This window comes from Lissotriton vulgaris, chromosome 4_1 (assembly GCF_964263255.1).
Source record: "Lissotriton vulgaris chromosome 4_1, aLisVul1.2, whole genome shotgun sequence".
NCBI classification, from domain to species: domain Eukaryota; kingdom Metazoa; phylum Chordata; class Amphibia; order Caudata; family Salamandridae; genus Lissotriton; species Lissotriton vulgaris.
Window position 1 is genome coordinate 176,665,853 of NC_141691.1, and position 27,104 is coordinate 176,692,956.

A 27,104-nucleotide genomic window follows, 5' to 3' on the forward strand; every position below is an offset into this window, starting at 1 on the left:
GAAGATTATTCCTAGGAATTTGTATTCTTTGACCACCGAGTTCACTCTCTCCCAACTGCCATTTCTGTTGTTTTTTTTAGCTTCGCTGGTTTAATACCGTAATTTTCAACTTATCTAGGTTGATTTCCAGCATGTTGTTTATGGCAAAGAGGTTTGTGATGTTGAGTAAGTGCTGTAAGCCAACTTGGGTTTGGCTGATAAATAGCAGGTCGTCACGTACAATAAATTTGAGAGGGGGAGGCCGCCCAGATTTGGGGCATGGTGATTGCAATTGTCGAGTTCGTTTGAAAGGTCAGCTATAAAAAGATTAAATAGGGTTGGGGCGAGTACGCAGCCCTGCTTTAAGCCTCTGGTCGTTGGAATCCACCTGGACACGATTGTGCCACTCCCCAGTTTCATTTGAACCCATGTCTCGTGTGTAATAAAATGAGTTGGTTCCGAAGGACAGAAGGGATTCCCCATCGTGCTAGCTTTGACCATAGTTTTCCTCTATCAATGCTGTCAAAAGCGGCTTAATAGTCAATAAAGCAAACGAATAATGATTGCTTCTTTGCTTTTGCAGAGACGGCTAGGAGAGAAAGGGACAGAATGTGTGTGGTAGTCCCCAGGTTTTCCTGAAACCCTGTTTGATTGATTGGGATTAATGTTTTTTCCCTGGCCCATTGCTGTAATTCGGCCAGTATGAGGCCTGCGTAGTATTTGGCCTCAATGTCGATAAGAGCTATAAGCCTATAGTTTTTTGGGTCGCTCTTACAGCCTTTTTTATAGATGGGGGAAATAATTGAGCCTTTCCACGATTTCGGAATTGTTCCCGTGTTGGCGATGTTATCAAAGAGTGGTAGTAATGCAGTGGACCAGTATTTTGGATCTTGATCGTATAATATTGGTGGCAAACCATTGGTCCCTGGCGCTCCCTCTTGATGGCTTTGCTTAATTCTGCTCTCAATCGTTTTAGGGGAGAAGCTGAGTGGTAATCCGTTCTCTTGAGGGGAATGGGGTGATTGGACGCCGTGATACTCAGATGTTTTTTGCGGATGGTTATGTGGTTCCAAGTTGAAGTATGTTTGCAAATGGTTTGCCCAAACGTCCTCTGTTATGTGTGAGTTAATCCCTGGTGCCAGTGGGTTCTCAATGCTCTTAACCGTTTGCCAGAATCTTGCGCTATTTTTCATTTTTGCGTCATACAATAATTTTGCCCATAATGATTTTGCGTTGTCCTTCTTTGCACGTCAAATGATTTTGTTTTTCCTAATCTGAAGCTTTCTTAATTCTTCTATGGTTCCGTCGATCAGGTTAATTTGGAAGAAGGTGCGGATTGCTCTATTTATATCTCCCCCTTTTTGTCTTATTTTGGTGTGCTGGGTTGATGAGAGATGAAAGAGCTGGCTTTTTGCCACCCTAATGCTTTGTTTTTGCTGATAGGCTCTTTTAACTTGTTGCAGTGCTGCTGTAGGGGAGAGCTGACCTAGGGCTTTGGTGAAGATTTCCCAGGCGTAAAGTCCTTTGTTAGGCCAAACAGTGGTAGAGCAAGAAAGGTGTTGACTAGTTTTCTATGAAAGGTTGGAGCTTGGGGTCTGTCCCATAGCGTGCGGACTTTCTAGCTCTCGCAGGAGATCCTTCAAGGTCTTAGTAGGTTTGCCCCATTTATATTTATCCTGGGAAAAGATTCCCCATCCTCGTGTTTGTCGTGTTCGGGGCTATCTTGGTCTGAGCCCTCAGCAAGGAACATGTTAAAGTCACCTGTTATAATGTAAATCGAATGTTCCTCCTCCATGATTAGATTTGTCAGTTCGGCTGTTAACTGCTTTGCGCCGTTCCTCTTGCTCTGTGGGTGAAAATAAATGTTTGCCAAAATTAAGTGCTGTAGGTTGCTTTGGCTCTGCATTTCGAGCTGAATTGCCATTATTTCAAGGGATGCAGTTTGTTTGCTTATTAGTTATTTTCCTGTGGATATAGCTTTGATCGAAGCATTGATGGTTAGTCCTCCTTTACAGAGACCATAGTTTGAGTTTCGAACTGCAGGGAGGTGGTAGGTCTTGTAGCCTTGGAGGTGGAGGGGACCCTCCAACCAGGTTTCCTGTAGGAGAACTAGGTCAAATTTTTGGAAGTATGACAGTAGTGAGTTGTCACTGATTTTGGTCCCGAGGCCATTTATGTTCCATGAGCAGATTTTTAAGGTTCCTTCCTTGTTCATCTGTTCAGTGTTGGGTCATGGAATCTCTGTCCTTAGGTTTATAGTTTTAGATGGTGTATGAGATGGAACTTGCTTTGGCTAAAGCTAGAGGGCTGCACCCTTGGCTTCAATTTAGTAGGATTTGGACCGGTCTCCAATGGGAGTATCGAGGCACTGCCACTTTATAATATGCTCTGTTATGGTCTTATGTCAGATGTTTCTTTCTCTTTCATTTTCCTTTTTGTTCTTTCTTTTTTGTGAAAATGCTGTTGTTTCTTACATTTTGGTTAGGATTGTTTTCATCTCACACCTGGTCTAATTGTTAACTCCAATTCCTGACTACAGTCTAAGTTAAAAATAAAGATTTATGGATTGTTAGCACTTCTAATGTACATATGTAATGTATGTCTTACTTTTGGCTTAAAAGAAACCCACAACCCACACCTAAAATGTACCCTAAAATGTAAAACACAATTAACGTTATACAATCTAAAAAAAATATATATTATTAAATAAATATATTCATTAATTTATTATAATAAAATTACTTCCCACCCTATTCCTCTCTTAACTCTCAAGCCGCTACGGAATTAAATATCGCAAAATGTAATTAAAATACAATTAATAACTACTAAAAATGTAACAAATATATTAAAAAACCTAAACAATACTTATACAAAAAAATACATCACATTCATTTAAAATGTATAGGAAAATACATAATAATATTTTTAAAAATCGATATTTTAAACAACTATATTTGTGCAAACGATATTAATGACTTCTATGTTTTAAAATCGATATTTATTACTTTAAAGTCAATATTCTTGACCATCATGTTCTTGCTGTCGAAATTCCTGTGCCACAGTATTTCAAACTTGATATTACTGTAAGTCGACATTTCCAACTCTGTATTTTGAATGGATACCCTAAAGACCAGCTTCTCTTTGTACCCTTTGTCAAGAGGCCCTGCGTTTCTAGACATTGCTGGAAAGTCAGGGCATATGCTGTAAACCAAAGGTCCCAATTCCAGTAGTTCCAGACTGGCTTGGTCAGGTAGGCAAGCTTATCTACAGAAATGCTGTGCAGTCTAGTGCAGGTGTTCATGGACAGCAACACCTTCATGTGGCACTACTACAAAAAGGTCTGTTGGGGACCCTTTGTTAAGAGGCACTGCATCTCTGGACATGGCTGGAAAGTCAGGGCATATCCCTGGTGGTTCACACCAGGCAGGCTCTCTGAACACCAGGGCATACAGACTCAGCCAAAGATGGCAAGCAGATAACGAATGGGTTCTTTATCCAGAGGTGTTGCAAGGCCTCTTTCAGTAGTTGGAGAGCCAGGTTCACCACTGCCAGGAACGGGTAATGTCAGCACTTCTGCACACTGGAGTTTCAAAGGCGGCTCTCTCTTGCAGACTCTTTTTGTCTTGAGTAGAGATCAGGCCTCCTGTACGCCTTCCCACCCACACCCCTCCTACCCGGAGTTCTCAAGAAAATCAGGAACGATCGGGCCCAAGTCATCCTTATGACTTTGGAGCGAGCACAGAGAGTTTGGTATCCCAAGCTGTAGCCCCACCATGAGCAGGAGGGATGAGGTGTGGCGCCGCGGCCAGGGCGACTGCGCTGGAATCACGGTTCGATCCCCGGCTCCGGCGGCAGGTTAGCCCAGCACCATGTGACTCTGGGCAATAGCTTACTTAATCTTCCCGATGGCCCCCAGCGCCTAGAGACCCTTACGGGTGATTGGTCGCGCTTTACAAATGTGGATTATTATTATTATGGACATTGATCTTCCACTCAGGCTGCCCCTTCGGGAGGATCTATGTCGCAGTAGCAGGGCGGGGTTCTCCACCCAAACTTGACACCACTCCGCCTTCGTGCGTGGAGATTGACCGGCAGCAGTTGACAGCTTTCAACTTTTTGCCCGAAGTCTGCAATGTTATCTTGACAGCCAGGCATCTCTTTACCAATATGGGATACTCCTGCCTTTGGGGCAAGTGTGTGTCGTGGTATACTGAAAAGCAAGTTGACCCTCTTTCTGCCCCCTTTTCTCAGGTCCTTCTCTATATTCTTTCTCTTTCCCACCAGGGTTCTACTATGGGCATCTTAAACGGCTATCTCTCTGCCATCTCCGCCTTTCTGCAGGTGCTAGATCAGCAACCCCTGTTCAAATCCTCTGTTGTAAATCAGTTTTTGAAAGGTCTTCACCCTTTATCATGCCTCAGTGGGAGCTCAATCTCATACTCACATTTCTGATATGCTTTCCCTTTTTAGCTTCTACGCAATTATTCTCTCAGGCTGCATACCATAAAGATGCCCTTCCTACTGGCAGCAACATCTACCGGGAGTGTCAGTGAGCTTCAGACTCTGTCATGTAAGCCTCCGTACCTCCCCATCTTCCCAGACAAGCTGGTTCTTTGCACCAGAGCTTCCTTTCTGCCAAAAGTTGTCACTCGCTTACATGTAGGCCATCCCAACACCCTGCCTATTTTTTGTGCTCTGTTGTATCCCTCTAAGGAAGAGGAGCAATTCCATCGACTGGACCCAAAATGAGCATTGTTGATCTACCTTGACGACTCAAAAGCGTTCCGGGTGGAGCGCGTGGCTTGCCGTGACATGAGATGGCCGCATCCTAGAGAGGCTCAGCCGAGCCGATCTCACTAATCTTCTCATACATCCGGCAAATATTTGAAGAGGGGACTAGACAATGAGGAGACGAGAACCATGCAGTGCCCTGCGGCCATTGATACCATGGAGGGCTGAATCTGGCCTGAAACGACGGGTCAGCGGGAGCGGTGTTTACGGCCAGTGTAGAGATAGCAATTGTGTAGTGACGCATTGCCACTCTATATATCGTAATGGCTGATGCACGTACAACCCATGAGAATGGACTCCGAATGTTGTAGGGGTGTCCTGCTCATGTGGGTTACCCTCACACTTATAACCATGCACCCTGCCTTCAGGATTGAAAGGCCTGCCGTAGGGGTGACTTATAGGTTTTAACTGCAGTGGCCTCAGATGTAAGAAAACGTAAATGTGTTGTAAGTGGTGCGAGCACCAGCTTACCCAGGCTGCAATAACAGGCCTGCAGTCACAATTTAAGTGGTCTCCTATGGGTTTGGATGATACATGCTGCAGCCCATGTGAGACCCCTGGTGCACCTATGCCCTGGGTACCTTAGTACCATATACTAGGGACTCATAAGGATACATCAGTGGCCAATCTAGGGGGCAGGGCGTACCTTAGTAATCCCCATGTCCAATTTACGGAAGAAGCACAGAGGCTGGGGTCTTGGTTAGCAGGATACCATTCAGACTAGTCAGAAAATCATAGCAAACCAGACAAAAAGGGGGGTAACCATGCAGAAGGATCCTACCTTCCTACATAACCCCACACCACCCCAACCAAAGGAGATAAGGCTATCCTTGTCCAGTTGAATCTTTATTTCCTAAGTGGCCATATAAGGAAGGTCATGCACTGGCATGGATATTCCCATGTCATGGTCCACTGAGAAGTTCCTCCTCGGTAGGGGCTTGGATCCTCTCAAATGTTTGGGTGCCTACCTGTTAGCTGTTTGAGCCAAGATAGGGGCTTGTGATGTGTCTGAATAGGGAAGTGATGCCCTAACTGGGTTGGTCTCAACTTCTTCAGAGCACTTACCACAACAGTCATTCCTCTGTATGACTGACCTGTACTTAGGCCAAGGGGTCAACCTTGTGTTGGTTGTTTGGCTGGAACAATGTATGGCAAGTGGAGGTTTGGGATGTCACTTGCTAAGTTTAAAGGGGATCACTGAGATTGCTAAGGGTTCTCCACCTGGCTAGTACTATTAGGCATGGGGTCCCTAATCTGTGGATGAGGGGATTTCTCTTGTCAGTTGGCCCTGTGGGGTTCACTGACATCCCTGGCCTATGCAGCACTAGGCTGACTGAGGCCTGGCAGAGAGGGGCAGAATACCTGCTCCAGGCTGGATACCTCCTTTTAAGGTGCCCTGCCCTTAGTGGCTCTGAAACAACAGGCCTGATCTCCTTTGGGGCAGTTTCTTCACAAGGGGTAGGATCAGGGTCATAGGGAGGCAGACCCACACCTAAACCCTGGGGCGAGAAATACTTTTCTTCCTTCCTTTTGCTCTCCGTTGGAGCAGGGTGGGCCATTCTTTCAGGCCCACTGCTTCTCGATTTCCCTGTGGTTGGACTGGTACCCTCATGGTCACACCAACCTGCTCAGTGAGGCCTAACATTTCTAGATGGGCCTTCAGTTCTACTTCAGCCCAGGCTGAAGTTTCTAAATCATTCATTCCCCAAGTGACAATCTACAGGTAGGTTTGGGGGCACTGCAACCCTTTTGGGCCAGTAACCCCTTCCCAGCTGAGATTTACTATGGCCATGGGATTATCTGTCCTAACACCATCAGTGTTGGTCACCTGGTACATGTACTCAGGTAAAAGCTGAAGTGTGTGCACCAGTTTTTCTGTCACCTTGGTGACATTAACCCGTGTCCCTACAAGCTACAAATTTCTGACCATTAATCAGAGGCTCCTGTCTGTACTTGCCCAAGGTATTGGGACTTGCAGTAAAAGTGTCAAACCCCATGCCACCATCACAGACTAATGTGGCCTTTGTGGGGGATCTGGCTAGGCCAGTATCCACCTCAGTACACCACGATAACCCAACTAATTCTTTTGGTGCACTACTACCACCTGGAGGGCTACTTCTTGGGGCACCAGAGGTTGTTATGTTATGTTATTTTATGTTATTTTTATTTGTACCGCGCACAGCTGCCCCAGCAACGGGGCGTCCTGGCGCTTTGAGAAGGTAAACACAACACAGCATTAAAAGCGGGCAGAAAGGAGAAGAGACACAACAGATGAGCTAAACAAATAAAAAGGTCTTGGTAGCCCGTCTAAACTGAAGGAGCTCATCGATGGCCCGGATTTGTGGAGGAAGAGATTTCCACCAGCTCGCTGCCAGGACTCGAAAGGAGCGGCCACCAATTCTGCTCAACTTAAAACGCGGGACCACTGCTAAGTTTTGGCCTAGCGATCTAAGAGTGCGAGAGGGGACATAGGGGATCAGCAGTTTCTCCAAGATTTGTGGGGAAGTACCCTTGAGGATTTTAAATGCAAGGCAGAGAACCTTGAATCTAATCCTCTGCTGCACAGGGAGCCAGTGGAGAGAGCGCAGGGCATTGGACACCGAGCACCGCCTAGGCAGAACTGTCACCAGTCGGGCCGCAGCGTTTTGAACCCGCTGGAGCCGCAGAAATTCTGACTGGTTAACCCCCACCAGTATGGAGCTGGCATAGTCCAGCCTGGACAGCACTGATGCTTGGACCACCAGCTGTCTTGTGGGTGCATCAAAGAATTTGAGGATGGGTCGAAGTCCTCTGATGATGCCATAGCAAGAAGCCGCCACCTTCTTGGTATGACAGATGAAACTCAGAGAAGGATCAAGCCACACCCCCAGGTTTTTGATCTCTGCCGCTGGGAGGGGAGTCACACCCAACTCCGAAGGCCACCATTTGTCACCCCACAAAGCCACCTGTTTACCAACCACCATAATCTCCGTCTTCTTGGTGTTTAACTGGAGACAGTTGGAATTCATCCAGTTAGCCACTTCCCGCAGACCATCACAGAACCTGGGAGCCTCCAGGTCTGAGTCCCCACTCAGTGTGACCGCAAGCTGCGTGTCATCTGCGTAAGAGACCATGGTCAGGCCCCACCGCTTGACGACCGCAGCCAACGGTCTCACATACAGATTGAAAAGGGTGGGACTCAGTGATGACCCCTGTGGGACTCCCTGGTCTAACGGGTAGGATGACGACTTACCGGGCGGGATCGCCACCTGGAATGACCTATCCGTAAGGAAGGATCGAAACCAGTGCAAGGCGGAGGCAGAAACGCCCACCTCCTCAAGACGCCGAATCAGAATCCCGTGCGAGACCGTGTCGAAGGCGGCACTGAGATCTAATAACAATAGTGCCTCCGTCCGACCGGAATCCAGCACGGAATGCAGATGCTCGACCATCGAGAGAAGGGCCGTCTCCGTGCTGTGACCCGCACGGAACCCGTTCTGGGTAGGGTCGAGAATGTTAAGCCTACCAAGATGGTCTGTAAGAGTGGCATTCACATGGGCCTCCGCTATTTTCGTGGCCCAAGGGAGAAGGGAGATAGGGCGGTAGCTTTCAGGTTTAAGGGGGTCAAGGGTCGCCTTCTTCAGAATTGGCGTGACTACGGCCTGCTTCCATCTGACGGGAACCACTCCAGAAGAGAGGGACAGGTTGATCAAGGACAGCACCGGGGTATGGCAAACTGGCGCCAGGGTCTTGAGTTTGGCCGGTTTCAGCGGGTCTGCCGGAGATCCAGACTTGATTTTGGCGCTGAGAGAGTCAAACACCTCCAGAGATAAGGGGGGTAAGATAGAAAGACATTCCCCCTCACCTAAGGTGCGACCAACCTGCTCTAGCATCAGGGAACCCGTTGGAAAAGTGTGATAGATGGCTTGCACTTTTTCATGGAAGAAAGAGGCCAAACCCTCACAATGTGAGTCCGAGCATATTTCCACTGCAGTTGCTCTCTTCGCCATCAGGTCTTTTAATACTTTAAAAAAAGGTTTCGATGGATTGGCAGAATTCTGAAACTGTTGAGCATAAAAGGAAGCGCGAGTTTGACACACTGCCCTGTGGTAGATCTTGACCTTGGCCAGATAACATATCTTCAGATCTGGGTCATACGACTTCTTCCATAATCTTTCGGCCTGTCTACAGGCCCTTTTAAGAAATGCCAAGGAAGTGTCATACCAAGGACTCGGCTCCTTTCGATGACACTTGGACCAACACATAGGAATCAGAGAATCGAGGGCACCAGATATCCACTCACAGAAAGAGTCGTATCCACAATCGACCTCAGTGAGCGGACCTAAAGGAACCTCCTCGAGCAGATGGTAAAAATCCCCCAGTCTTAATTTGTTCCAGTGTCGTTTAAGAACAAGTCTGTCCTGAGATAGAAAAGGAGAGTCAGACAAAGAGCATGCCGTTTTCACCAGCATGTGGTCTGTCCAGACCAACTGGGAGGAACGAAGAACTCTGAATCCTTCTAGATTTGTGAAGAACGGGTCAAGAGTATGACCACCTCTATGTGTGGGGAAAGTAATCATCTGCGAGAGCTGTAGAGCCTCAAGATCCGCCAGAAAGCTCCTAATAGAGGGTAAAGAAGGGCAGTCCAAATGGAGATTAAGATCTCCCACAACATTAAAATTTGCGCATCCTAGTGCCTCTGTACTGATGTACTCAGGAAGAGCAGCCCTAAAAACAGAGTCACAGCCCGGAGGCCGGTAAATTAATAAACCAGAGAAGGTAAACTGGTGACTAAACGCTATTTTAAATAGGGCACCCTCACACCCCAAAAGTTCAGCGGCTTTCCACTCGCAGGGATAACACCGTTTGGTGGCCATTGCAATGCCTCCACCTCTAGTCGTCCGATTTAAAGTAAAAATAGCATACTCTGGGGGAAAGGCTAGGTTAATTATCGAGGAGTCAGAGTCCTGGAGCCACGTTTCCGTCAGAAAAAGCACATCCGGCGAACCATCAATGAGGAGGTCGTAAACCTCCTGATGGTGCTTTACCACAGATCTGACGTTTAAGCTCCAGATACTCAGGTCCCGTTGTCCTACCCTCTTTACAACAGGCCCCAAGGAGCGTTCAAGAGAGGGGGGTTCCAATGACCAAGCACCACACGTACAATGATATGGGCCACAAAGCGGGACTACAGGCGAAAACTCGCAATGTGTACATCGGTCCCGAAGGGCCAGTAGATCGGCCCTACTATAAGTTCTCAAAGGTAAAGTCATGATGGCCAGGTCCAGAGTTCTGCCGCGGGCCGCGCCTCCTTAGCGCGGACGGGCGCAGACGGGCAGGACTCTGGCACGACTCCGCGCTAAGGAGGCGCACCCACTGCGCGTAACCGCTGCGCGTTGGAGGGAGCTTTAAATAGGCATCCCTCCACTCAGCCGGAGCGCTAGACCGCTCGTCAGCAGCACCCACCCACAGTGAACACCACTCCAAGATGGCGCCCAAAGTGAACAACACTCCAAGATGGCGCCCAAAGTGAACACAAATCCAAGATGGCGCCCAAAGTGAACACCACTCCAAGATGGCGCCCAAAGCCAATCCCACCCCAGAAACCGGACCCGCCAAAACAGCGGTGAAGGAGCCGATTAGAGTGCAGTTGAGGGGGTTACAATAAGTCCTGGTTGTAGTAGTAGTATTCTTTATTGCTGTTCTTGGGGAAATTGGAGTCCCATTTCTTGTGGCCTTTCTCTTTGCAGATATAGCAATAGGTTTTCTTTCCAGGGGATGAATAAGTTTAGGAACCACTCCCAGAGGAGGCGTTTAACGACTTTCAGAGGACTTCTCTTTAGACTTATCCCCACCTTTGTCTTGGGCCCTGGAAGAATCCTTCTTCTGGTCACCTCCACGACCATGGTTTTTCTGCTTAACCCTGGTGCAGACCCATTTGTCTGCTTTCTTTCTCAATTCTTGGGGAAAGGTCAGATCAGAGTCCACCAGGTACTGGTGCAGTAGTTGGTTCTGACAGTTATTAAGGATGTCCTCTCTCATTATCAAACTCTACAATCCTTCATAGTCATGTACCTTGCATCCAGCCTTCCAGAGCCTTAATAGCATTGTAAATTAAACCTACTCAATCCTGGGTGTGTGCCTTCTGGGTGTCTCTGAACGTAATCCTGAATTTCTCAGTGATTAAGCCAAACCCATCTATGAGTGCACTCTTCAGGACTGAATAATTGTCAGCATCCTCTTCCCTAACAGTGAGGAGCTTGTCTGTACTTTTGTTAGCAAAGGAGAGCCACAGGATAACGGCCCACTGCCCTTGACGGACTCACTGCAAAACAGTGACCCATTTATAGATATCATCCTCCTCCTGGTAAGGAGGGACTATCCTGCAGAGGGTCCTAGTATCATAGGAATTGTCCCTGACTCTAGGGACACTATTGCTGCCACCATGGTACTCTGGTCCCAAATTATTTCTAGCCCTCTGAGCTGCCATGGTTTCTTTATTTCTTTATCAAGGGCCAACTGTTATCGCATGAGCTTGAGTCTAACTCTCTCAAGTTTGATCAGTTGGTATTTCCTCTCTAAAGAGTTCTACCTCTTGCTAGAGATGGAGGTCCCTTTGGAATGATCTGAGGCATTGGACTTTGCAGAGGGACACCTATACCTTCTCAGCCTACTCTGAACCCTCCCAGGAGGGCTAAAGGGGGACCTATTTCTAGGGACACCTGCCCTATTCCATGGAAGATCGGAGTTTTCCAAGGAGGAGTCATCAGACTCCTCTTGGTCATGCTCAGAAATAGGGCCACTTAGGGGTATGCCTTCCTGACCCATTTTCTGGACCATCCCCACACACTTTGTTCTGATTCTCTAACCTGTCAGCGTTTTGGAGATCATTTATGATAAGCAGCTCTAAGAGATGCTTAGTGATTGGGTTGCTACCTGTCTTTAACCTCCTAGAAATACACAGGGTCCTTACTTCCTGGAACTTAAGAATACTGTATCTAGAGGACGGGCCCCATTGAGGTCCATTACTAAAGACACAGTGTCTAGGTGTAGTGTGGTTTTGCACCTACCTACCCACCCTAGTGGAAACTAATCTTCCTATGATTGGAGAAAGAGTTGTTCTAGACCCTTAACAACCAATCTAAAAGTTCAGTGGAACCTACTTGGTCTATAAAATATTATATATGCCTAATGCTAGTAATGTTTTTTCAATTAATCCACACCTAGATTAGCTGGTAAATGAATCCAGGCTTGAATCCCTACCGCTTCACTCTAATGTCGGAGGCTAGCTTAGTATATGGTGCTCACTTATGTAAATGTAGCACCCTGAATTAATCCAGGCAACTATTATGGTGATTTTAGTGGTCTTAGGAAATGTTAGTGTTAGCTGTGGAGAGCAGCCTTCGGGCTTATTTTTTATTTTTAGTGTTTTCTGTTGCGCAAACAAGACCCTGAAACAGGGTATCAGAGTGTTTCACAGTACAGAGAAAAGAGTTCTAGACAGCTTAGTAGGGTCCCCCACATAGATATCTGGCATTTATGATGGGTGGATACTTACAATTTGATAAAAACACACTAAGTGGGCGCAAGATGACCTCGAGCAGCTCACCAAAGGATGAAGGCCCAGAGTGTAAAGGATGCAGTGCAGGCAAAGATCTTGGCTGCAGGAGATACATGAGGTTGGAGCTCCTTGGAGCTTCAAGTTCTCTGGAGGAAGGAGTCAACAAGCCATGGCAATGGCAAGTCGACGCTGTGCACAGGGGTACTGCTTCAGCTGTTCCGATAAGGGATACTAGCTTCAAATTTGCTTTGAAGACAGTGAAGGTCTCAAGTGAGTTTCAAAACCACCACCTTTGTTGTTAAATCTTTCAGAGTCCGTAGGAGCTCAGGAATAGCAGATCGGACAGCTTTGTTGCACTGCCTGCAGATGCAGGGGAGTGACTCCTTAACTCCAAGGGAGATTCCTTTGTGTGCCTTGGATGTCCACAGGCCGTGTGAGGAACATGTATAGGACACAAGCACAGACCTTGCAGAAGACTGGCAGGAGTACAAGACCAGGAGCAGCAGGAGTCTTCCCAGTTGCAGTCTCGGTTCCTTAAAGTGAAATCCAAAGTGCCCAGATGGTTGAAGTTGAAGTGGTTTTAGATCTGAATCTTGTCCCATGACGAATCTAGAAACCCACCCACAGGTAAGCCCTTAAGTACCCTGAGGAAAGGGTTGGAACGATTCAGAAGTCTCTCCCAGAGGAGGGGCTTGACAGTGGGGAAGACACTCACATGTCCTTTGTCCAGTTTCGTGCCAGAGCGGAGCCAACGACTTCCTGAACTGGTTTCAACTGGAGTATGCAAGAAGGGCACCAAATGTGCCCTTCAGAGCAGTCTAGTGGCACTGGCCACCCTTTCCGAATACACTAAGGGACACAGCATGATAGTATCATTTTGCAATTACCAATTAGCGATTTTTTAGAAATCGCTATTTGGTAATTGCAAAATGCAAAGCAACAAAACAGGAATAGCGATTTTCTAATTACAATTTCTTAAGAATCGCAAACATAATTAGGGAATCGCTATTTGTAATTGCTACTCCATTCGTTCCTATGGGACTCAAGGTCCATACGTGAGAATGGTCTAGTATTACCTAAATTGATATTACCTAATTGGTAATCACAAATTAGGTAAAGCAAAGGCAAGGGTGCCCGGGGGCGTAAGGCCTCCTTGAGTGGCCCTTAAAAGAAGGTGCACATGTAAGGCGCACACATGCCCGCCACATGGCACTTTGAAAAATTCAGTTTTGTGCATTTTTCGAAGTATGCACATGGTTGCCATCAACTTGAAGTTGATGTTAATTAGCGTTTCCTAAATGCACAGTTCGCATTTAGGAAAGGCTTATTGCATGTGCATTAGACCATCACAAATTGCGATTCCCTATTTGCATTTGCGATTACCTAAATTGCGAATCAAAAAACCTTTCGTACATTAGAAAAGTCAATTTTATTACATCGCAAAATGCAGATTTTTGTGAATCGCACTTTTTGCGATTGTAAAATAGCTTGATGCATGTGCCCCTAAGTCCTGTCTGAGTGGTGGGCACACCTCCGTGACAGGATTCTTATTGCCCTGCTTTACCCTGCTCAAGCTTGGCTCAGCAGCAGAAGGGCAGAATCGTGTATCTGTCGGTAGCAGCCATAGCTTGCTGTCTGGGACTAGAAGTCTGGCACAGGGAGCACTGAAGGTCTATCAGAGGAGCTTTACAGTGCATGGAATCATACCTCCAACACCGTTTTTATACCAAACCCGATAGGGTTTGTTTCAGCCAGTTTAGAGATAGCCATCGTGTAATGATGCATGGCCATCTTTATGTCGTAATGGCTGATGCACTTACAACCCATGAGAATGGACTCCAAAGGTTGTAGGGGGTGTCCTGCTCATGCAGGGGCACCATCACACTTATAGCGGAGCACCCTGCCTTCAGGATTAAAAGGCCTGCCTTAGACGTGATTATAGTTTTTAAGTGCAGTGACCTCAGATGTAAGAAAACGTATATGAGTCGTAAGTGGGGCTAGCACCAGCTTACACAGCCTGCAATGGAAGGCCTGCAGTCACAATTTAAGTAATCTCCTATGGGTGCTATAATACATGCTGCAGCCCATGGGAGACCCCTGGTGCATGTGCATAGGTATGCCCTGGGTACTTTAGTACCATATACTAGGAACTTACTAGGAGACATCAGTAGCCAATATGGGGCTACCTAAGTACTCCCCATGTCCAATTTAGGGAAGAAGCACAGAGACTGGGATCCTGGTTACCAGTACCCCAGTCAGACTAGTCAGAAAAAACATAGAAACACCAATCAAAAAGTTGGAGTAACCATGCAGCAGGGTTCGGACTTCCTAAAACCAGCATTTCTGGTTAATTATGCATCACCATGGTACTTAGTTTAGTGAGCGCATACAACGTACAATGGGGGCATGCTTCATAATAAACCGGACACAGAAAGTAGTTAGTAAAGATCGCCATATAATTTGCTACATACCATGTTAATAACATCCAACCTGCATGCAAATTATGTGACCATGATCATCCATGCCTTTCATGAGAAGATAACAATGTATAATACAGACTTAAATCAAGCAAGTGAACTTGGAGATAGTAACAAGAGATTAACCAAAAGAAAGTGTTGCTGTCGCTTAATGTGGTGTCTGTATGCAATTATGTTAAATACTAACATTGCATTAAATTCATGATGTGCCTCACTTCATGTATCACAGTGTGTGTATTCAGGAGCATTGTAGCTATTAAAGCCATGGCCTGTGAGTATGCTCCTGCACAAGTGCAGGTCACACCTCGCGAATGTCATCCGCGTCCCCTTCAAGTCGCAGTGCCAATTGGACGGCCGTTATTATAGCATCCCAGCTGGACGAGATAGGGATTTCGCACAGACAATACTTAACTGGGCTAGAGCTGAAGGAGTGTATGCGACCAGGCCTGTAGAGATGGGGAGGGTCACTGGATTTCCAGCGTCTTGTGCTGACGCGTTTTGCTACCACTAAGCCAAGATCCAATGAATCCATTAGCAGGTCTGTGTTTATTGTCCCCTGTGAACATACCCAGTATACCGACTTCCCATGAATTTGAAAGATGTCTGTCAGTACACTCCGATAGGTGCTGTGTCACTCCTTCCCAGTAGTGTTGCAATTTGGGGCATGACCACAGCATATGTAAAATGTCAGCATCATGATGACTGCATCGGGGACAACACACATCTGCGAAAATATAGATTAATTTGTCCAGGGTGAGATATGCTCTATGTATTATATAATACTGGATTAATCGAAACCTCACACTGCGGCGGACCAATGTAGGGCTTGCTTGTATTGTGTCCCATTCCCTGGCTGTGCATGGACAAGCCAAGTCTGTTTCCCAGCGATTTCGTAGGGGTGCCAATACCGTTGCTGTCTGCCTACAGAGTGCATCTGCAACCACCCTGTAAGATGTTTTCCTTCACCCATGACTTGAATGTAATGAAGTGTGAGATGTGTTTGTAGCTCGTGTTATATTTTTCCAGTGTCATTGCTGCATGCTTATCCAAGAGACATGACTAAGGAATTGACTCAGTGTTATCCCTCCTCCTGTGGTAAGGAACCGTAAGTCATATTTGTACCATCCCAAGAGAGGTCACCTTAGGTTTGTATGCCTGCCTCATGCCAGGCTGTAAGGTCAGCTGACATTGTCCTCTGATGCCCTTGGGCATTCCTAATAATGGAATTGATGGGGCATATGGCTTAAAATGCTTAGTGAGGGATAGGTAGCGGCAAAAGCGACAGTAGGCCACCTGTAACAGCAAAGGGAAAGGCGTGTGTATCCTGGTGCACTGCTGAAACAGATGAAGTATAGTATATAATGTATGAGAAGAACAATTTTCCCGCTGTGTCCGGTAAGTGTAGCCCCGCCACCCAACGGGCCACCCACTAGATCTGGGAGGCTAAATAGTAATACTCTAAGTTGGGCACCGCCAATCCTCCCTGGGCCGAAGGTAAATATAGTTCACTAGTGCCACTCTACAGTGTGATGCATTCCATATTAAATTGCAGGGCATGCGCTCAATTGGAGAAAAAAAGGATGGGGTAAGTACAGTGGTAGATTAGCAAAGTAATATTAAAGACACAGGAGCACCACCATTTTAATAAACGCAACTCTTCCTGCTTCCGAACGAGCAAGTGTTTCCCAGATGTTATTTGTGATGTCAGAGAGGGGAGCGCCCTACTGAGGTTGCCATCCTTTAGATCTTGATTAGCATGATAATTCCAGACACCCATAATCAAAATCTGGGTGGCTGCCAAGGGACTGAGCCATCATAAGCAGTGAGGGTTGGATCTGGCGTATGGGGGGGCAAAAGAAAATAAGCATGATTTCACCCAGTTAACACTCAATCCGGCTAGGCATGCAAAGAGTTTTAGAATGTTAGGTATGTCATCCGGGACAGAACTGATATCTCTGATGTATAGTAAATTGGCTCAATTGACAACAAGAAGATAAGGGAAGATGGAGGGCAGCCTTGTCTGGTGCCCCTGCGCACTCTTATGGGTTTCGAGATACTTCCAGTCCGGACCCGTATGGTCCTCTTTCATATAAAAGCTCAAGCAGGTGGATGAATTATGGGCACAATATTCACCTGCACATCCATATAGTGTATAGTTAAGTGACAGAAAGATAAAACAACAATCATCTTCTCTAATCTTCTAATATTTTCTTTCTTCTGTGAGTGAGGTTTCTTTACATTCCAAGAGATCCTTCACAGCCTTAGCCAACACATGCATCGTCGCATTATCGGCAAGTTATACAGCAACTTCAGGGCTAAGAAGCCATATAAAGTATACATAAATAGTAGTGTGTGTAACCATAGTTACACTTGTACAGACACCCCTTAGTGACTTGGTGTCATGAGAAATGGGAAATCTCAGACTAGTTATAGATTAGCTGAAATCCATGCTTTTGTAATCGCATCCGAAGTGGAGTAATGGAACTTGACAGGTTTCTTGCAAAGTCACACAGTCACTTTTGTGATGTGTTTTGATAGAAATGCAAGAAGACAGTAAGATGAGGTAGGCACACTTTCCCCTTATGTCGCCATATAACAAGTCTTAGTGAATAACAATTACTAAGTGTACTAAAACCATGGAGAGAGAATTTATAATTAGATAAAATACCTAATACTATAGTTCTGGAAGTCCTGTAATTAAAACCAATATAAGTCACTGTGAGGACATGGTAGACTCATCGAGTCCTACCACGCTCTTAGGGTATACTCTTTAGTTATGTGGCCTGACATACCTCTAATTCGGGTGTACTTCCGACCTGAAAGTCATCCAAATATCTCCTTGTATCCAGGAATTAAATGTATTATTGGTGTCCTTATCTTTGTTAAATGCATCCCAAAAATTTAGGGAGTCCTGTAATCAAAAATAGTATGTGTCACTCTGTGGATATAGTAGAATCCTCGAGTCCAAATCAAGCTCCGCGTACATGACCTTTTTTCGTGGGGCCTGACATACCTCTTATTTGGTTATAATTCCAACCCAAAAGTCATCTAAATTTCTCCTTCTGTCCAAAAATGAATTATTCTATTAATTTCCTCATATTCGTTATATGCCTTTTAATACAGCGTGCTTCTTACCTGTTCCCGATCCTTTATAAAAGGGTCAAGAGCGAGAGGATGATGCAATATAATAAACCTTCTCAACAAATTCAAGCCATCACTGCCATCCCGCTGAGTGAAATTTTGCGTACCGGCATCTCCCAAGCTGTGAAACGCTCTCACATTCCTTGTGTACGCAGAGTGTGAGTACAGCCTGGCCGGATAGCCTATATCAAAAAGCATGGGGCTAAGGAAATAGAAGGCAGACTACAGACACAATGTTCAGGAAATATCCGAACCACTATCCCCATCTTGAAACGGTCCTATTGTTTAGCTTAGTGATAAATCTTCATGTTCTTGTATTAGTTATGAGCTAAATTGGCTTCCTGACAGCTTAGCTTATCGATTCAAATCCAGCAGGTTCATTTATTATTGTGACAGTTGTTTGACTATTGGGCACATTAAAGGAGTTTGGAAGGTGGAAAAAATAATAGAGTAGAGAGTCAAACCTTTATTCATGGCGTGATCTTACTGGCTGAGCCCAAAACATTAGAATCTTAAGCATTGCAAGTATCAATTGTCGCCCCCAATTTAAGGCATACGAGATACTCATGTATCATTCCAGGAATAGAACAGTATAATTTCATCATTTGTCAAATCAGGACCTACAGAAACGGTCCTGAGTATAGCACAGATTACCATTTTAACAATTTCAATAACCTGAGAGTCTTAAATATAGGTTTCCAAAAAGTTTTCCACAATAAAGTCTACCTTAGCGAAACACAGGACGTCAAATTCAGAGGCTCAGGCTATAAGCCACACGTCACATTCAGTGAACGGTAGGGTGATGGGATCCTTGTAACAGGCATAATTTATGCAAGTCTGCATCGAAAACTGTTGAAATCTCGAGAGATTAAAATATAACATTCTGAAAAGTGTACCCAATGAAGTCTATCCTTACTCAACACAGTATATCAGATTCAGTGGCTCACACTATAAGCCACACATCACCGTCAATGAGGGGAAAGGCGATGGATCCTAGTAACAGGCATGACTAATGCAAATTAACATCCTACAGATATGTTTGTTACAGCGAGGAGTTCAGTTTTAGATTGCTCTAATTATGTACAAATAGGCATCTTGTTTGAAATTAAGCTACTCCATTGCAGTTGATGATATATACCAGATCCTTGGTTGATGTATGAAACAAAGCTGGAACAGCTCTATATTTGTGCCCACAATTACATAGTCCCCTGTTAGCCAAATGTCAGATGGCAGAATTCATGCCATTGTCATGTGGAACATATCGTTAAGTCAATCCCCATGAAAATATTGCAATTTGTGATCAGTATTGAGACCCTACTCGACACTTATGAGCCTCATTTGCCAAAGTGCTACTCTCCTCCTGAATTTTAACTCTCTATTCCTCCTCTGTGGTCTCTTTGTACATAGTCAAACCCATAGAAATTAAATACTCTGTGAATGTCCTGTGCTGTATATTCGGCTATGTGCGTAGCTATGGGATATCTGAAGTCCCCTTGCTTTACACCCCTCGTGTTCACCAATCCGGTCCTCCAGGGATCTGATCGTCCTGCCAATATATATTGCTTGAACTTGCGTTCAATCGCATATATCACATATTTGGTGTAACAGTTAATATTGGCATCAGTCTTATAGGTCTTGCCGTTAGTGCCAATTAATAGTTTTTTCTTGAGCATTGCCCCTCTGCACACAGTTCAGTGGCCACATTTAAAGTAACACAAGTGGTGTGAAGTGAGGCAATATTTGTGTCTTTCTTTTCTTCTTCTTCTTCGGGAAGTCTTAAGAATAAAGAAGGGAAACTGAGAACAGAACTGGCGTACCGTCAACCCAGGAGGACAAGGCGAGGAAAGAGAGGGGGCAAGACAGGATGAAAACGAGGTCATGGGACAAGAGGGGCTAACAGATGTAACAGTGATCAATTTAACAGGCAAAGACTGTGATCAATTTAACAGACAAAGACATTAGTCCCGACATGATATGTCTTTTATAAAAGGGCATGAGATTCTGTCCGACTGATATAGGTAATGTTTGTAGAATGAAAATTGGCTTATTCAAATATGTAAAAAAACTGAAACTGAAACAATGCTTTAAACTGAATACTTTTGAGAATAAAACTTCAAATGCATGGCTACTAGACGATGCTTGTAGTGATTTATTGATCCGGGATGTATTGGACACCAGGTAGTTACTTTCAATTTCAGAATATGAAGGGGACCTACTCACAATGAATGATGTTCTTAATGATCTTAATGTACAGATGGATCCGAATATGAGTAGTGGTATCAGGGCCAAATCCAAATGGACACCACAGTAGCCGGCGGTCAATAATTTGCACATTTTCCACAAATTGGTACTTTTGGATCTGGACAAATACACTGATACACGGGCTACACACTCCAAAAGGGATGACAATCTCATCAAGAAAGAAAGGGAGGCACGCCACTTACTGATGATAGACAATAGCATTATGATACGGGAGGCGGGCAAGGGGGGCAATGTGGTTCTCATGAACTACTCTCACTATGAATTGGAAATCATGTCACAACTCATTGATGTTAATTGCTATGAGAGCATTTCTTCAAACCCCATATGGGCGCTTATATACAACATCAATGGCAAACTCAAGGAATGGCATGATTTATGCGTACTGGACAGTAACAAGTACACCTATCTTAAAGTAGAACGTCCCAAATACCCGTGTTTGTACACACAACCTAAGATACACAAGAACCTCCCTTTCTCCCCTGGTAGACCTATAGTGAGACAGTCGGAATATGTGGATACTTACCTCCAGCCGTTGGTGGCTAACTTACCCTCCTACATAAGGGATACCAAACACATACTCGGAACACTTGCAGATATCCTCTGGGAAGACAACATGACATTGGTGACACTTGATGTCACTGCACTCTACACTAGCATTAAACACGATCTGGATTTACAGGCCCTGAGACGTACATTCAACTCCAGAGCTGCTAGCTTATGGGAGCACACCAAGATGTTATGAGAGATAACAAAACTGTTTTTGAATAACAATGTTTTTCTTTTCAAAGACTACTGGTACAGGCAAATCATAATGGATACGTATGGGTTCTAAATTTTCCTCCTCGTGTGCCAACCTGCTCATGGGCTGGCTGGAGGAGGAGTGGATTTGGGGCAAAGCGGTAGCGATTGGAATGAGCCGATCTTATTTTGGCACAGATGTACCGATGATTTGTTGATGATCTGGACAGGGACTACAGACAAATTGTTGAACCTCTTCACACTTTTAAACAGAAATGAGTAAAACCTCCAGATTCACATTGCAATCCAGCCAAAAGAACATCACATTTTTGAATGTGGAACTTTTCACATTGGACAACATGATTCAGAGCAGAATGTTTTGCAAATCTGTGACAAGTAATGCCATCCTACACTCAGCAAATGCACACCCCAGACATCAGATCAATGTTATTCCCTATGGAGAATTCATACACGCCAGGTGCAATTGCAGCTCTGAACAAGATTTTAGGAAGTGCCTGAAGGGAATGGAATCCAGATTTGAACATAAAGGCTACAGTCATGGCATTATTCACAACACTCTGAACGGGGTCTCTAAGGTCAGTAGGCTGAATACTCTTAACACTGTCCACTTTATCACTGACTTCAACACACTTACAGAGACTCTCACACAAAGCATGAAAAAACATTGGCATATACTCTTTTCAGACAAAACTCTAGAGACTTTCACATCATCTAGACCGCATACTGGAGGGGTAGGAGTATGAAAAATCTTTTGAGTCCCAGTTACCCAAGAAAAGAAAGACATGGACATTGGCTCACTCCACACAACTTGGGTATCTTTAAATGTGGCCGCTCCACTGTGTGCCAATGGGCAATGGACAAGAAAAAACAGTTCATTGGGCCTTAACGGCAAGATCTATAAGATTGATGCCAATATTAACTGTTATACCAAATATGTAACATATACGATCGAATGCAAGTGCAAGTGGAGATATATTGGTAGCACAATCAGAGCACTGAAGGACCGGTTTGGCGAACACATGAGGGCTGTAAAGCAAGGAGACTCCAGATTTCCCATACCTATGCACATAGCCAAATGTAGAGCACAGGAAACACACAGAGTATTTAATTTCTATGGTTTGGACTATGTACCAAGAGACCCTAGAGGGGGGAATAGTGTGTTAACACTCAGGAGGAGAGAAACACTTTGGATAATAAATCTGAATACTGATCACTAATTGCAATACTTTCCTGGGGACTGACTTAACAGTATGTTCCACACAATATTGGCACTAATTCTACACATCTGGCATTTGGCTTACAGGGGACTATGTAATTGTGGGCACTATTATAGATGTTGTTCTAGCTTTGTTTTATACATTACCCAAGGATCTGGTATATGTCATCTACTGTACTGGAATAGCCTAATTTCAGACAAGAAGCCTATGTGTACATAATTTGGGCAGTCTAAAACTGAACTCTGCGCTGTAACAAAAATATTTAAAGGATGTTAATTTGCATAAGTAATGCCTGTTACTAGGATCCCATTGCCTTACCCCTCATTGACTCTGATATGTGGCTTATAGCATGAGCTGTAAATTGTAAACTGAACTCCTCACTGTAACAAAAATATTTGTAGGATGTACATTTGCATAAATCATGCTTGTTACTAGGATCCCATCACTTTACCCCTCGTTGACTGTGATGTGTGGCTTAGAGCGTGAGCCACTGAATCTGATATACTGTGTTGAGCAAGGATAGACTTCATTGGGGTACACTGTTCGGAATTTTACATATAAATCTCTCTGGGTTTCGACAGTTTTTGATGCAAGCTTGCATAAGTTATGCCTGTTTCTAGGATACCACCAACCTACAGTTTACTGAATGTGATGTGTGGCTTATAGCCCGAGCCTCTGAATCTAAAGTCCTGTGTTGCGCCAAGGTAGACTTTATTGGGCAACACTTTTTGGAAACCTATATTTAAGACTCTCAGATTATGGAGATTGTTAAAATTGTATTATTTGCTATACTCTGGACATAAAGCTGAATCTGTGTACTAGGTTCTAGCTTTCTGCCAATTTTTTTGTAATTCTGTTCAGCAGTTTTTGCTGTAGACCTACTGAAGAGATGTATGGAAAATGCATGGAGATTTAGCATTTTGGGACCCCCCTTTTTTCTCGCTCCCCGCTTGACGAATTTCCCCAAAACTTTCCACGCATAAACGTTTTTATTCCAAGCACTTGAAGGGTAAGGAAAGGGAGCATGTGTTTGGGACCACTGAAAGATCGTAATATTCAGGAGGATTTCTGTTAGGATTCCAAATTAGCGTCTGAAGAAAGGAGAGCAAGGAGAAACTGAATCATAATATTTTTATTTACACTGCACTAAGCATTATGTAATGTGGCACCTAGATGCTAAGCTAGCAGTCACTGATATTGGAACCTTCCCAAGTCATGCCCTTTTCTTTTCATTTCCATCGTAAATATGTGATGGTTTGCACCAAGTGATGAGATAATACAATGAATTAGATTTGTACATTTTTAGGAAAATCTAGATCGACCATGCATGGACATGTGAGATATAATTATTACACCATACGTCCTCTTGTTTCATTTCGACTAGGATCGTGCACATCGTATTGGTCAGAAGAAGCAAGTGCGAGTGTTCCGACTAATCACTGACAATACAATTGAAGACAGAATTGTAGAAAGAGCAGAGATTAAACTGAGACTTGACTCAATTGTCATACAGCAAGGTATTTAATGATTTTAAATGTGGAATTTACAACAGTAAATTATGCTCTTTTTAGGTGTTTAAATGATGTTAACATAAGAGGGTATGTATTAAGGGTGGTGGAAGCCGTTTTCATGTATGTTGTTTAGAGGAGTAACTTTAATAGAACTGTTTAAAAAAATGGTGCATTGCATATATTTTTCTAGCTGTGCACTCCCATTTCTTCAGAAGTGATGCACTCTAATTATGGACTCTTTATTAAACTCTTTCTTTTGTTAAATGCTAAAAGTACTGCTGATCAAAGGTTGAGTCAGAAGTAAAACAATCTATTGATCTGTTGTATTTGTATATAGTTAATTGACAAGTGTGTCAGGGTGAAGAGGTGTTAAAGTGTGTGTGTAACTCTAGCAGACTGGCAAAGAAGCAGTTTGAGAAATTAGTTCTACCCATTTAATCTCCCAGGATTTCCCCCTTTTCAGACCACCCAATTTTGGATGTTCACTGAGAGTAAGTCTCCATACCTGAGACGCACTCTTTTGTAAATTCTATGGAAATGGACATAGAGTGCTGGTGAGCAGTGTCTGCCTTTTGAAACCAGGTCTGCTGCTGTACAGCAGACGTAAGAAGCTCTGGACTAGTTGCATGGGAAGATATGCATGAACCCACGTGTTCTGAGTGACCATGTGAGACTGCTGTTCAGTTGAGCCTAGTGTTGATGCACAGGTAGCCTGGCACAGAAGGGTCCCTTCAGGTTAGGTGCTGACCTGGTGTAGGCCTTATAATGTTAGTCGGCGTTCATAGTGTAAGTCTGGAGTAGTGCTTAACTGAAAAGAATGGGTACTTTACTGAATCATACCTGGAGAGCGAGATCTGCCCCAAGTGCAGTTATACTGAACTTAGGCCTAGAGCCTAGAGCCTTGGGTGAAGTAGCACTCCCAGGGTAAAAATAAACCCAGTGTGCAGATCCAATGTCACGTTTGTGATATCTGCCATTCTAGCACTTAAAAATGTGTCTTAAATGATCACTTCAAGTTGCCATCATCGAATGTCTCTGAATGCTGTGCAGGTCGGTTAGGACAGGGGTGAAGTGATGATATGTCACCCCATGATTGGGCAAAGGTGCCTACCTTCTAAAACCTTGCACCCTCACTTTGAAGATTTTCAGTTGGGAGAGACTTTGGAGAACAGACTGGCCTGGAGGCAATGACGCTAGAGGAATGCCCAGCTAGAATGGAACGGAAACCTACTGTAAGGCCGAATGGGTTCAAGGACCCAGGGACTCAGAGCTATTCTATAAACCCAATGTTTCTGGCAGCTGTAATCCCTCTGATGGACAGTGGCGGTGGAATCTGCTTGGCAGGGGCCCTGGGTGGCTTCCCTGGATCTTTTGTGGACTGGTTTATTGGATTTGTTGGCAAGATGAACGGCACACCAGTCCCCAAAAGGACATTCTCACAGTTGATCATCTTGTGAATCAACATGTGCTATGCCATGGCCCACAACTAACCACCAGAAGGTAGCAGGGTACATTCCACCAGAGTAAAGTCTTCTACCTCTGCTCTGGCACGAGGGGTACCAGTTGCAGAAATGTGCAAGTTGTCCACTTGGGCTTTCCTCCCTACTTTAGCAAAACGTTACTGTTTGGAGTGTGAAGAGAAGGTCACTAAGCATGCTGAAACTTCCAGGATTTCTTTGTATAACTAGCCATGCACCCATCTCCTGGTTGGGTATTGCTTGGTGAATGCATTCAAAAGGTGAGGAATCTGCAGGTAGAAGTATTTATTAGATACTCTAGATCTATTTATTTGCAGCTGTTGACCCTTTGACAGCAGGGACTGTAGTAAAAAAAATAAACATCCTGAGAATGCAGCAATGGAGATTAACTTTTCCTCACAGGCCATCATGCCAGAATTTGCTGTGTTCTTTAGAATTGGGGAACCTATTCACGCATCATCATGATTAAAGTGGCAATATTATGCAAATCCTACTAAATGTTCATTTTGGGCTGTGATGGATATGTACATTTGTCTATATGCAAAATGAAGTTCAGGTTACACAGAAAGCCCTTTACCACCCGATTTTTGGTACAGCAAGCCACCTTTCCAATGTTTATGTAGTAAGGAATCGAACATGTATGCTACCCAAGGGCCCAATTGTAAAGGCGTTCCGTTGATGAAATGAACCAAATACTTTTTTAGCATCATGGCTGCTTCAGTAATTCAGGAATTGAGCAAAAATCAAGCACATATGTGATAGAGACATCTAGCCACAGATTCCTTACCTTTGAATTTCCCCTGGCGTCAGACTGGATCCTTAAGATTTTTTTGTGAGCAGTACCCCTGCACGCCGGTAGGTGGCATCAGTTGGCTCCACTTGGCTTAGTCGTACACGCTGGAAGTGATGTCCGTGTCTACTATAAAGGCGCCAACTCAGCTCGCCGACATCTTTTCTTCCTGCGCCAACCAGCACTAATCTGAGAGAAGAGCTACCCATCTGTCTGTTTTTGACAGGATTTTTGCCATGTTTTGTCGTTCTTTTTTGAGGTTTCTTCATGGTGTGTCGTGTGTCATCAAGAAAGACAGTGTCTCATGTCACCTTGCCATGTTGGTGACTTACCTGCACCTTTTGTGTTTGTAGTGCTTGAAATGCAACCACGACTCCAGGTTGTGTTTCTTCTTCGGCAGGTGCTTCCATGGAAGTCACGGTCCCACTCGAGAGGAAAGTCTGGGGACCATTCTAGGAGTCCAAAGTCCTCTTTGTCCCACTCCATATCATCGGGGGGGCTCTCAGGTAAGAGGCACAAAGAACACAAGAATTCATAATGCTTTGTCTTTCTAGGCCTGGTTCCTCGGAGCCTGGGTCAACTCCATGTCTCCCCAGTTTTCCAGGAGATGGACTGACCCTCACTCAAATATGAGAATTTTATCAGACCTCATTTTTGAGTAGTCCAACCCCTCTGGCGCACCTTTGGGACCCTCGTGGTCAGAGGGGACTCCATGTTCTTCTCAGCAGCTCTGGCCCAGTTCCCATGGCCCCCCATGTATCTGGTCATGGATCCGCACCGGTGTTGGTTGTGCCACTACACCTTAACTGGTGCCAGTCCCAACGATGATGCTCCTGGCGCCCACCGGTGTTGCCAGCCCCATTCCAATCCCTGACAACACAGAGCTGTGTCCACTGATGCCGATTCCAGCGGCAACAGGACTCCTCGTCCTATGTCAGAGACTGAGCCTTATTCTGAAGGGCTAAGCTTAGGGGAGGAGTGGGATAGGTCCCTGGACCCTTTAGAAATACTAGTATAAACAGGATATGAACTGGTGTGAGGAACTGGGTAATGCCTATGGACTTGACAAGTCCCCAAATACCAGCATGCTTTCACCCCCTACCGTAGCTACAGAGGAGGGAGCTACATATGCAATGGTGGTGTGTAGGGCGGCTTAGGT

At 44.8% G+C, this 27,104-nt stretch overlaps 1 protein-coding gene across 2 annotated transcripts in view; it reads left to right on the forward strand.

The window, feature by feature from the left end:
* SMARCA1 (SNF2 related chromatin remodeling ATPase 1) overlaps positions 1 to 27,104 on the forward strand; it is a 2,209,746-nt gene that overhangs the window by 1,608,380 nt on the left and 574,262 nt on the right. For both annotated transcript variants that reach the window (XM_086918497.1, XM_086918496.1), the window contains one exon: positions 23,551 to 23,683. In XM_086918497.1, the coding sequence (XP_086774623.1) occupies positions 23,551 to 23,683 (133 nt within the window). The remainder of the gene's footprint in view (positions 1 to 23,550; positions 23,684 to 27,104) is intronic.